The 13,658-nt window shown below is 39.3% G+C and overlaps 1 protein-coding gene across 32 annotated transcripts in view; it reads right to left on the reverse strand.

Annotated features, from left to right (window-relative positions):
• Window positions 1-13,658, reverse strand: part of DLGAP1 (DLG associated protein 1) — a 961,867-nt gene that overhangs the window by 325,151 nt on the left and 623,058 nt on the right. For 6 of the 32 annotated variants that reach the window (XM_074022778.1, XM_065534092.1, XM_074022775.1 and 3 more), the window contains exon 1: window positions 10,578-10,704. The exons of the other annotated variants lie outside the window; for them this stretch is intronic. In XM_074022778.1, the coding sequence (XP_073878879.1) occupies window positions 10,578-10,628 (51 nt within the window). In that variant the 5' untranslated portion in view covers window positions 10,629-10,704. Of the gene's footprint in view, window positions 1-10,577; window positions 10,705-13,658 lie in introns of those variants that run through there. 32 annotated transcript variants of the gene reach the window in all.

A 13,658-nucleotide genomic window follows, 5' to 3' on the forward strand; every position in this document is an offset into this window, starting at 1 on the left:
CTTCAGCTTCAACTAAAATTTTATATTCAAAGTTAAGAAAATTTACATGTAACTGTATGCAAAAACCCATATGGTCTGTGTCAGTCTGTACCACTTATTTTCAATGACATAAAATAGCTTATTTAAACTTTGAATTTTCCCATTGGGTTTAGATGATTTAGCTGTTTATCCAGCAGCCCTATACTTAAAAATAGATGAGATGACATTTGTGGGTTCTTTAAAAAAATACCCTTTGGAGAAAGAAGCAGAACACTAATGCCATATTTATCATTTGCATTATATAAGAATGGCAAGTTTTTATAGAATGAGTGCTTCATAGAAAATATCCTCCTTTCTGGCCAGGCGCGGTGGCTCACGCCTGTAATCCCAGCACTTTGGGAGGCTGAGGCGGGTGGACTATGAGGTCAGGAGATTGAGACCATCCTGGGTAACACGGTGAAACCCCATCTCTACTAAAAATACAAAAAACTAGCCAGGCGTGGTGGTGGGCACCTAAGTCCCAGCTACTTGGGAGGCTGAGGCAGGAGAATCACTTGAATCCGGGAGGCAGAAGTTGCAGTGAGCCAAGATCACCCCATTGCACTCCAGCCTGGCGACGGAGCAAGACTCCGTCTCAACAACAACAAAAAAAGAAAACAAACAAAAAAAAGAAAACATCCTCCTTTCTAACATAAAAGCTCTAGCTCTTCTGTAACCAGTCACAATCATTGCATATATAAGGGCATCCCACATGAGTTTCATTATTTGATGATTATAATTAATTTAATGGAAACATAAACATGTTTGGAAAGTTTCCAATAATAGCATAGGAAGATTTTTCTCTCCCTTCTCCCTTCCAATTATGTAGTGCCTCCCCGCCATCACCATCATTCTTTTATCAACTATTTATTGAGTGTCTACTCCATGGGAGGCACAGTTATTATAAAACAAATACAAAGATGATGTCGACTACATTTAACTTGACCTTATATACCTATTTAATAATTATAGCAACCTGCCAAAAATGAGAAGTGATTAATATTAGCCTTAAGCCTGCTGTCATACGATTCCAGAGTCCAGGATAAGAATTAAAATAAGCTGAAAATATACTGTCACATGAAATTGCAAACTGGGTAGGTATACAGGATAACTATAGTCAATTAAAGTATGAAATATTAAAATCAGTGTTCCAATCTTGGTAGCATTGCTGATGGCAAAGGATGATGACACCAGGAGGAAATGAAACCAAACACATCACTTTCCCACTCAGAATAATAGACCTATCTTAGGATCTTACTGATTTTATTTATTTAAAAAAATACACTTCAGGAGAAAACTGCATTTATCGGGTAATATGAAAGAGGAAATGAGGTCTGTGTGAGGGCATGCGTATATGCCATCACTATGCAACATTTTAATCTTCAGTTTTTATAGGAGTTTCCTCTGAGCACTCATCAAAGGTAATGGGATTAAAGTTTTTTTTTTCTTCCTTTGTCAAACGTTCTCCTCACCCTGAATACTGTCACACAGATCGCAGGTGGACGAGATTTGCCCACTGAGGAGGAATTGCACTTTTCACTCCTCCTAGGATGTGACTGGAATACCTGGCTTGTTCCATGTTGGGCTTGCCACCTGCTCCTGCTCTGAGGTAGCCGCTGACCTAAAAGCATTGCAAGGGCAGTCAGGTGAAGAAGGAGCAAGAGTTCTCAGCCACACATTTTTCCATCTCCCCTCAGAATCCACCTCTCAGAGGTCGCCTAAGTGGCCCTCCTACCAGATGCATTGTTTTATCACTGCTGTGGCTTTCTTTTCTTAGATTCTGCCAATGCTTTTAATGGGTTGGTCCCCTGCTAAGAGCAGGGATTTTGTGTTTTCTTCTGAAGAGCGTGGTAGATTTCTGAGCACCCTGTGGCAGTCTGTAAAAGTGATAAATACTAATGATGAACAATGAAGCAGGCTCTTGAGTGCTGGGGCTGGCTACAGGAGAACTCAGAATGAGGGGGAAAAAAATCAATTTCTAACACAAAGGCAAGATTTAGCCTCTCATTAGATCCAATTGCTACATGTAAAGAAGTTTGTTAAGAAAATGGCACAGGGATTTTGTGAGGTGGAGCCAAGCCTGCAAAATAGGCTTTCAAGATGTGTTTTCTATCTTCCTCCCAATTTTGGGTGTTATGATGTAACAGGATTTTGAAATCCAAGCATATGTTATTTTCTTTCTTCTTTTCCTTTTATGTTTAAACCTCCATTATGATGAATTAGCTTTCCTTCCTCAATAATTTAGAGTTTATTTTCTAAAAAAGGCAGCATTTAGAAATGTGATATTAGGCATATGGCCCCCTTTCAGATCTTTCCAGTTCTATTTGTATATGATGTTAGACTCAGCTGTAAATATATTAATTGATGCAGCAATGGATATTATAAATCCTACACTTTATATAGATGTAGCCTCTTTCTCTTCATAAACAAAACTTGAAACAATATTAAATTTTTAAAAAGATAGACATAACTGATAATCTCACTTTGAGAAAGCAAAGTAATCCAGATTGTGAAAGTCATGGACAGAGGCTGGGTGCAGTGGCTCATGCCTGTAATTCTAGCACTTTGGGAGGCCGTGGTTGGTAGATTGCCTGAGCTCAGGAGTTCAAGACCAGGCTGGGGAACATGGCGAAACCCTGTCTCTACTAAAAATACAAAAAATTAGCTGGGCGTGGTGGTGTGTGCCTGTAAAGCCAGCTACTCAGGAGGCTAAGGCATGTGAATTGCTTGAACCTGGGTGACGGAGGTTGCAGTGAGCCAAGATCAAGCCAGTGCACTCCAGCCTGGGCGACAGAGTGAGATTCTGTCAAAAAAGAAAGGAAAAAAAAAAAAAAAAGGACAGGGATACCTGCAAATCGTACACATTTCTCTCTCTTGATTTTGATAGCTTGGAAAAAAATCGTTTTTAAAAAAACCAGTATATTACTAATTGATGGCATCTAATGTTTTAGTAATTTAAAACAAAACGTAGATTGGGATGGAGCCACAGAATTCAACAATGGGGAGAAGAGGGAAATAGAAGGCAGAGGCAATTTTAGAATAATAGCCAACTGTCTGTGGAAAAAGGGGAGCTTCAGTTAGTGAATGAAAGAACTGAGTTTTCCTGATGTTTTCATCTAAGATTACCCTCATACCACATGCACAGGATTTGATCATAAAGTATTCGAAGTTAGTAAAAATGTAACCAGTCCACCTGAGCTAAGGAAATATCAAAATGTCAATTGTTCTTTCTCAAGTTTAGTCATGCTAATCAGGTTCTTTCAGTTGTTAAGAAATATTCTGTTGTATGGTTTATGTGTAAATCTGACTAGAAATCCTCAGCAGTGGTAAAGCACTGTAACTGGGCATGGTTGCCACACATATTTACATCTCTGATGGTGCCTGGCATTGTCCCTTGCATACACAGAAAGTTCAAAACGACATGCTTAGTGTTTGACAGAAGTGTAGGATTTCACTCTCCCCCAAAAGCACTCTATTTGATAGAGAGCTGCACCCTTTTGTGCTCACAGCAATGAGTAAACTCTTAGAGCCAGGTCGTGAACTGCTTGTTGTAGGTATATGCTGTAGATATTTAATCACTTGGTAACTCATTAGTGATATATTTAATCCATCTAAAGTGATTTATGTTTCAAATGTGAACATGATGTTCTGCTACTGCTTTTACTATTTAATAAAAAGATAAGTGTTGCATCCATTTATAAATTTTGCACTAAACATGACACATTTATCTTTTCAAAGAAAATGATTGTTAATCTTATAAAATGTTCCTCAAATGTACAAAACACCAGGCAAAAATCAAACTCTGGTTTTACTGTACTTGAAAATAAATTAGCGTGCATTTCACATGGTATTTTGTTATTCTCCTTTCATAGCCTGCTTTGGTAAAAAAAAAAAAAATCATGTCATAAAAGAGATGGCAAATTAGATCTGGGAGTGAAGAAAACTTGTCTTAAATTTTATCTTAGATATTGAACTATTAAATAGATGATAATGAAATTAATGTCTGTTTCATGCACGATGCAGCTCTATTACGTTCTGTTACAATTTCTTGCTTTTGAGAGGTTAAGGTGGAAGGGCTTATTTTCTTTAGACACTGACCCTGGGATTCAGGAACTTCATTATTCTCTTTATCTTATGATAACCATGCCCACAGGGTGCAATTAATGAATCAATTCATCAATCCATTCATTCACATTTATTGAATGCTTCCTGTGTGCCAAGCACTGTAGGAGTAGAGACCATAAGAGTCAATAAAATCAACAGACTTATATTTGTCTCTAGGGGTCTACTCTCTATTGGGGGACAGGTGGAATTATTGGAGGAGAGGAGCAACAGGCACTCAAGCTTGGTGTCAGCAAAGTAGGAAAATTGCTAGACAATCCACATGTAGGCATTGGTAGCATGGGGGCTAGTTTAAGGAGGTCATACTTGTCTTGGGACCTGAATGATGGCCAAGACTTTGGCAACTGGGCAAAGGGAAGAGAGGAGGGCAGTACAGAAGTGGAAACAGAAACATGAGCACATAAACAGGCATGATATATACTCATGGAAAGCAGCAAGCTTCACTTTGGACCTAGGGCCTCTCAGGGTACTGCTAGAAACAGATTTTGCTGAAGGTACTCATCCTGTTATAATAGTCTGGACTTGGTTTAAAGACCCAGGAGGTCTTTTTCAGAATTTATTTTCTTGGACTGCCTCTTTCTATCACCAACATGGCACTGAGAACAACAGAAAACAGTTCCTTTTGTTTCTGGGACACACCTCCTCTTTTCTAAGATTCATGCCTGGTTGCCCTGGGAAATTCCTCAAACCAGCCTTTCTTCTGAGCTGATCACTCTCTTTTGAACAGGACATTCCGCCATCTGCTCAGAACCCCTGGCTGTCAGCCCCACCCTCAATCACCATGCGTCACCTCCCTTCTCAAGGAGACCCCAGTTCTCTTTGTGTCTACAGTCCCACAAATGGCTTTATTCCTTCAACCCTCTCTTTCAAGATTTCCTCTAGTGCCAGCATTGCGATTCCTCTGACCACATATTTAGGCACACTTACTTTAGACACACTTACAATACTTAGAGCGCCTCTCTACACATTTAACCCTGTAATATCATCTTTCTTATATTAACATCTTATTCCTGTTTACCAGCTCATTTGGAGCCATCTTTCATTTCCCAAAATATCACCACTATATTCTTTTGGCTGTGGTATCAAATTACCATAAGCCCAGTGGCTTAAAGCATCTCAAATTTAATCTCTTACAGTTGTGGAGGCCAGAAGTCCAAAATAGTTTCACTGAGCTGAAACCAAGATAGCAGAGCTGGGCGTCCTCTGGAGGCTCTAGGGGAGAATCCATTTCCCTGCCTTTTCCACCTCCCACAGCTGCATTCCTGGCATTCCTTGTCCCGTGTTCCCTTCCTCCATCTTCACAACCAAGAGCAAACATCTTCAAATCTCTCTCCGCTTCCACGGCCATGTAGTCTCTCTCTGCCTCCTTCTTAAAAGAACACTTGTGACTACATTGAGAGGCCACCCAGATAATCCAAGACAATCTCGCATCTCAAGATCCTTAATGTAATCACATCTGCAAAGTCATCATTTCCACATAAGGTAACATCCTCAGTTTCCTGACATTAGAGTGTGGCCCCATCTGGAGCCTCTATTCCACTAACTACGACCACCCACACTAACACCATTTTTTTTTTTTTTTTTTTGAGACGGAGTCTCGCTCTCTCTCCCAGGCTGGAGTGCAGTGGCCGGATCTCAGCTCACTGCAAGCTCCGTCTCCCGGGTTTACGCCATTCTCCTGCCTCAGCCTCCCGAGTAGCTGGGACTACAGGCGCCCACCACACCCGGCTAGTTTTTTGTATTTTTAGTAGAGACGGGGTTTCACCGTGTTAGCCAGGATGATCTTGATCTCCCGACCTCATGATCCGCCCATCTCGGCCTCCCAAAGTGCTGGGATTACAGGCGTGAGCCACGGCACCCGGCCGGACACCATTGTTAATCGAGTACTTACTCTGTGCGAGGCGTTATTTTATGAAATAGGCACCAGCATTATCTCCATTTTACAGATGAAGAAGCTGAGGCACAGAAAACTTTAGTAATTTAGTAAAGTCATATAGACAGAGAAGTGGTAGAAAGAGCATTCAAACCTAGATGTGTCCAACTGGAAAGCTGTCACTCATTCACAGAACACTCGGTTGCCTCTCACATTTTGCAACTGACTGCGCGTCTGTGTGCTGGTTTTAATTAAAGGTACCTAAAAACTACCACGGTCAACACACAATGGAAAATTTTCCAGAAACTGCACATGTCCCTTCTCTAGCTGTACTTCCAGATATTTCTTCCACAAAGAGCACAGTCAATTAAGTGGTTAGGTGGTAACAAGTAGCAATTTGCTTCCCCAGTGAAATACCAGTGGAAGCCCCCCTAAGTAGGCTGACATCAGGCTACAGCTGAAGAACATTAAGGGCCAACTGAGTTCAGGCAAAGCACTGTGGAAAGAGTAATCACAGAGCAGGTCCAGGAAAATAATGCCTGTTTAAAAGGACAATGGAAATGAAACAGAAACGTAAGGCCCAGCTACTTTCTCTGTTGAGAAAGTGAGAAAGGCTGAAAGCTCCTGCAGACATAGCGCTCGTAGAAGAAAGCTTGAGAATAAAGAATACAGCACAAACAGAATTACTTTCAGTTTAATTTAAGGGAAAAATACACTCAGGGCAGACTACTGGAGGTCAGAAGGCAAATGAACACTGGCAGGCAGTGAGAAATTAAGGATTTAAAAAATGATCACTATACATTTTTAAGAATAAACTTTTTCTTTTATTCTAAGAAGGCAGTAGATCACCTGGAAAATAGAAAGAGCTGGTCCCTGGTGTCAAACAGACTGAGGGTCCCATTCCATAATATCAGCGTCATTCATGACAACTTGAGCCTCAGTTTCTTCATTTACAAAACGGGAACGACAACATGAAGATTCAGGAAATTATATGAACCACCTTAGCGCAGTACTTTGCAGGAATGAGTAGCATAAAGAATCATTGCATCTGGTTTCTGCAACCTCAGCAAGACAAAAGGTAATACGGCTTGTGAAAGAGTCCAGCTAGCTATTTGTGCATTCGGAGAGAATTCACCCTGTGCCAGGCATGGTGTTGGATCACAGGTCACAACTATGAATAAGAGACCAGCTATGTTCTTTCATGAAATGATCTAGCGGAAGAGTCAAACAAGAAACCAGGCAATCCTACCTAAGATAGAAGAAGCATGATAAGGAAATGATGGCTGCTATGAGAGCATATTGGGAGAGGGTACCTCACTTAAACTAGGGCAGTCAGAGAAGGCTTCTTGGAGGAAATACCATTTTAGATGAGACTGGAAAGTTGGGAAGAAGTTAAGTAGGGAAGAGAGGAGCTTGGCGGGGTGGGGGATAGGGGGTGAGGGGGGGTTGTAGGCAGGCAGAAGAGACAAAGGAGGAAGCAGTTCATGCAAAGCTCCTGGGCAAGAGAACATGGCACTGCTAAGAAAGGGAAAAGTAGACCAGCATGGCTGAAATGCGGAGTGGACAGAGGCAGTGTTAGGAAATGAGATTGTGAAGGAAAAAGGTCCCCAGCTACATCATACTCTGTAAGTCATGTTAAGAAGTTTGGACTTTATCCCAAGGGTGAAGAGGAACCGGTGAAGGATTTTGAAGCAGAAGATTTAGTGATTTTATCTGTATTTTAGAAAGATCATTTGGGCTATAATGTGCAGAGTGAACTGGATTGAGGAGACACTAGAGACAGGAAGACCACTAGGGGATATCTGCAATAGTCTAGCTGAGAAATGATGGAGGTTTCACTGGGATTGTGGCAAAGGGAATGGCGAGAAGTGGAGAGAAATGAGATTTGGTGTTTTTTTTTTTCCTTCCCTACTGATTCATTCATTCATTCATTCATTCATTCATTCATTCATTCATTCAACTAACTTTTATGAGTCTGCCTTGGAGGAGTGACATGAGGGTGAAATAGAGAGAGGTATCAAGATTGGCCCCATGTTTCAGGGTTAAAAAAATGCATAGATAGTGGTGTGATTTACAGGGGTAGGAAACATGGGGTAGCAGGTTCTTGGGGAGATACTGAGTGCAGTTTTTGACATGATAGGTTTTTGTGTCATGCCTTTATTTTTGTAACCTAGATCTCTTTGTGTACCCCAACCTGTGAGAAGATATGAGGTCATATTAACAGTAATAACCAAGTCCAGTGATATTTTAGTCCTCTCTCATCTTTGTTCCTTCCCCAGTTAATTCTGACTGTCCCCAAGAATGAGCTTCACGTGTATTTGGGAACAAATCTGTTTGTTGCCTTCTGTTAGGCCTTTTCGCAATGGTGCCAAGAACTTCTTATGACTGTGGGCCATCTGTACTGATGCTGCTGCCTCAGTCACCACTGTCCTCAGCTGGTACCTGCTCTGTGGCCTTTGATGTGTGTGTGTATGTAGGGAAGGTGGTGGTGTTGCTTTCTCTAGATTTTCTCCATTAATTAACTAACACAGAGCTACTATGTGAGTTTGTAAATAATACATGCCTTGCATTTGGCATTGCTAAAAATACCTTCGAGGGCTAACAACTGTGCATCTCATCTCCCAGCATGCATGGGTTGACCACTACAGACAAAAGATCCTGAAACTGATGTTGGCCAAGGAGCCTTGCACATTTTCATCCTCAAGTTGGTTTTATGGAGCAATTGTGGATAAAAAGCTCTGCTGGTATAAAAGTCTTCTTATTGCACAAATGGCAGGAAATAGAAGACCACATCATGGTGGTTACAAAAATTTGTTTCCTAGTTTGTTTCTGCCACCCTTAAAATGAACACAGATCAATCCATAGGTTCTGAATTACTGTTATTGGGGAGAAAGGAAATGGGAAAAATAGCAGACTTAAGTAAGCATAAAAGTGCATGGAGCAGCCCAGGATGCTGTGGAGTGATGAGGGGTGAGAGAGAAAGGTAGAAAAGAAGAAAACAAAATGAACACCTTTCAAATCCAAAACAATCCACACGTTTGAGCCTCCAATATAATTTTACAAAGACAGAATGGCTGTGAAATCAGACATCTAAGTATGAATAGGTAACGTATGTCTGTCTTATTGTTCTTAAAAATTAAGTGTGATAGATTGAAATTCCATTCCACACTCCTACTTCTTGATGGTCTACTAAATTACAGGCATTTCAAGAGAAATGCCTAAAAATTTTAGGGGAACCATCGATGATATTTTGGGCGGAAGTAAGTTATATGTGGCAGCTAAATACCTGTGCTCAAGCTCTCAGCATCCTGTGTATACTTCTAGGAAAAACAGACACTGTGAACAATTTCAGGGGATGAAATAAATGTTCTTCTTTATCTATAAAAGTCTGATTGTGGTGTTTAAAGGCTTCTATGAAACAAAAACACCTGTGCCCACAGCTCATCTCCCATGCATAAAAACAGAGTACAAAGATGAGACAGTAGGAATAGGAGGGACATTTCCTATTTCTCCAATATTTCCCACATGCTTTGGCTGTTTTAGAATAGACCTTCTGAAATATCTTTTGAGGTCACCTACTTTGTGAGCCTAAAGTCTCTGATTTTTCAGGTGACACGGCAGCAAGCTCAGAATGTCTGAAAACATAAATCTTAGTTATATTTTCCATTTTTGTCATTCTTCTAGAAAAGAAAATATGATAATTTCTTCCCCAGCTTGCTAAGCCTTTTCTAGTTTCAGGAATTTCTGCTACCATCTGATGAAAATCAAGATCCCTGTGTTAAACACCAGAAAGCTATATCGCAAAAAGTGAAGCCAACCTAGTAATTGCCTCATCACTTCTTGTTTTTGAGATAGAGTAACCAAGGTAGCAATAGAAGTCTCAGAGAGACCTGATGGTTTCTAATTCCATAAACTTAGTGGACAATTTTCCACATGAACCAAAATCATTGCCGCCATGGTGAATCAAAAAAAGTAATAACAAAAATTCACATTACCAGCATGCTGTTATTTTAAAAATCCAATTGTACAAAATAAAACTCACCTAAACTGAAGCTGTGGAATAATTTTAGCAATTGAAAATTACTACCTTCTCTAGAATAACATGTACTTAGAAATGAAATGATTCAGAAATCAACATGATGTATGTATTCTGCTTTTCTTTGCAGCTTAGAGCAAATTCAACATCAATTTACACTATATCATACTAAATATATTCAACAATCAGTGCTTAAGTAATTTAGCCTGTCTTTGCTGCATCTAAATATTCTGCTGTTTAACTAAATTCACTCCGTACTATAGATGATAAAAATAATATACACATTTCATTCTTATTAAAAAGCTGGATTTCTCCCTTAGCCCTGCAAGTACCATAAGCAACCTAATCAGAGGAAAAGGCTATGTTGGGGGTACTCTTTATAAAATTGTTCATCCCCAATTCACAGACATCATGAGACATGAAATTAACTCCAGCATGTTAAAAGAAAGATTATGGATTAGCACAGAAATCAAGCACAAAGAAACGATTTCTTTTCCTTTCCATAGCCCGGAATTGCTATTAGCTTACCTTATTAGCTGGAATGCCAAACAGAATGTCTTTATGGAAAATTAAGTTCATTATTCATCTCAGCTTTGATTTGGTGTAGTGCAGCTGAGAGCATTTAGCTTCTCTCTATGATTTGCCGATTCTAAGTGGTTGAGTGAGGCAGTAAACACAGGACTTGGGGGTGGGGGGAGAGTGGTTGGTCATGGCTCACAACTCAAGACTTGCAACTTTACATCTTCATTCATATAAAGATACTTAATGAAATAAAACCCTATAACTGAAGAATAACACTTAAGTGAATACTTAGTGCAGATTTTTCAGCCTGTGCAATTTTGCATAGCAGTTGTCCTTATAGTGTCCGGCATGCTCACTGTCCCAGCAAAATCATATTGCTATCTTTCATTATCTCAGTAAATTCCGAGCTGTTGATCACTTTGCAGCACATATAGGGGGTAACATATATTCTGTCAAAGGGAAGTCCCCATGAGGGAACGGTCCCTGCAGCTTGCTAGAAGAAGCGTGCCTGGTTGTTTGACTAGTGATGGAAAGGCAGATGCCTTTTACAATGTTGAAGTGTGCACATGCACAAATTGGATAGAACATTCAGTCAGCTAACAAACAGATTTTAAGGAGTAAAATAACAATAGATTTCCATCCTTGAGATATCACATTCTCTTTTAGAGAAAAATTAAGTAATACTTCTCAATAATTCATTCACTTTCTTCAAAAGAATTAAACATATTTTAGAAATCTCTTGGCAAACACTTTTCATTTTTAAAAAAATTGACTTCCATAGAGCAACATCTCAGTAAAACTTATTTAAAGTGTGTGTGTGTGTGTGTCTCATTTCGGGATGGGGCAAAGGAACAGTTGCAGCGTCCTCTTCCAAGTATTTCACTTTCTAAGTTTTAAGTGAGCAGCATTTACTAAAATCCAGCTTTACTGAGTGCAATCTGCAACCACATCAGTAAGATCACTTGTAGGTTATCAACAGACAAGGACAATACGACTGAGCAAAACAATTTCAGTTTAGAGCGAAGACTTACACCTTTCATTTCTTTGTCACCATACAAAACCAAATGCCAAAACTTTCCTCTACTGAATTAATAAAAGCAAGGGTGCATTTAATAAGAAATGATAAGGAAAATCATAATTAAATGATTGGTTTGTTTCAAAGTGTTAAGGATAGTGTCAACATATGACCCAGCAATTATGCTTTCAGGGATATACCTGAAGAAATGAAAACAAATGTCCATACAAACATTTATACACAAATGTTCATAGCACCATTATTCACAATAGTCAAAAAGTGGAAAGAATCCTCATATTCACTAACTGATGAAAGGATTAAAAATGTAGTATATCCATACAATAAAACATTATTTGGAATGAAAACAAATGACATATTAATACCTGCTATAACATGGATAAATCTTAAAAATAGTATGATAATTGAAAGAGGCCAGTCTCAAAAGATCACATATCATAAGATTCTATTTATATGAAATGTCCAGAAAAGGCAGAATCTATAGCGACAGAAAAGTAGACTAGTGATTGCCCTGCACCTGGGATAGGGGGACTAGGAAGTGACTGCTAACAGGTACAAGATTCCTTATTGGAGCGAAGAAAATATTCTTATCTTAGATCTTGGTGATGGCTGCACAACTGTGAATACACTAAAACCATTAAATTGTATATTTTAAATGGGTAAATAATATCACAATAAAACTTATTTTAACATGATGCATTACATTGATTTGTGAATATTAAATCAACTTTATATCCCTAAGATAATATTTGCTTGCTCATGATATATGATCTTTTCAATATATTGATGTATTCAATTTGTTAAGGGCTTGCATGTCTATTTTATGAGGAAGATAGGTCAGTAAATTTCTTTTCTTGTAATATCTTTTTCTTGTTTGGGTATCAGGATAGCACTGGCCTAAGAAAATAAATCCTGATTCTGAAAAAAAAGATGTATAAAATTATTAATTTGCCAAAAGAACATTGTCATATGTTTATAATTATATGAATAAGTTATATATAATACATTCTACACAAGGCAGATAGTGAGAGGTTAGGGAACAGAAAGGATGACCCCAAGTGTGGGATGCTCTTGAGGACTAGAAGGCTGCAGACGTATTTCAAGAACCACCTGTACCGGTGTTTTATCATGGCTAACTTTCAGTAAGAAAACAAATCCCCAAATCTGCAAGAGTGAGAGCACCAGGAAAAAGAGGAGGACAAGAAGGAAGAGGAAGAATAGAATAAAGATGAAGCGGAGGAAGTAAAAGAAAGAGGAAGAGGAAGACAGAGGAGAACAAGATGGGGGGAGAGCTGTGTTTGATCAAGAGCATGAAAGGGCAGGAGATTCAAGGGAAGGTAGGATCACAAAACGTAATTATAGCAACATCCTATCAAATGATCCAGAAGAGAATAAAAGAAGCCTAGAAAGAAACCAAAAGAATTGCACAATGAGGATTCTGAAGTATTCCAATTAAAAAAACCTGTTTTAAGCATAAGAGATGGGTTCACAATCAAGAAAGAACACAGGTAAGTGATAAGTGTCTACACGAAGTGCCCCAAAAGGGCTAAAGCCCAGAATGAAATGAGGTTTGTGAATTTTAAAAAGAGCCAAGGGCCAGGCACGATGGCTCACTTCTGTAATCCCAACACTTTGGGAAGCTGAGATGTTTGAGACCACCCTGAGCAACATAGTGGGACCCTGTCTCTACAGAAAATAAAAAAATTAACCAAGTAAAATTAGCATGCAAGTAGTCCCAGCTGATTAGGAAGCCGAGGTGGGAGGATCCTTTGAGCCCAGGTGTCCGAGGCTGCAGTGAGTCATGATCGTGCCATTGCACTCCAGCCTGGACGATGGAGCAAGGCCCTGTCTCAAAAAAAAAAAAAAAAAAAAAAAAGCCAAGGACGGTAAAAGCAAAAAAGACTTTTTAAAAGAGATGGCTTGGAATGAATAGAACAAGGAAAATCCCAAGGCTTTTTCCAGATGGTACAATGTGAACAGATGATAATGAAAGAGGAGGAAGAGGAGGAGGAGCAGTAGGGAGAAGGACAAATATCAAACTCTCACACTTTTAT

Source organism: Macaca fascicularis, chromosome 18, assembly GCF_037993035.2.
Source record: "Macaca fascicularis isolate 582-1 chromosome 18, T2T-MFA8v1.1".
NCBI lineage: Eukaryota > Metazoa > Chordata > Mammalia > Primates > Cercopithecidae > Macaca > Macaca fascicularis.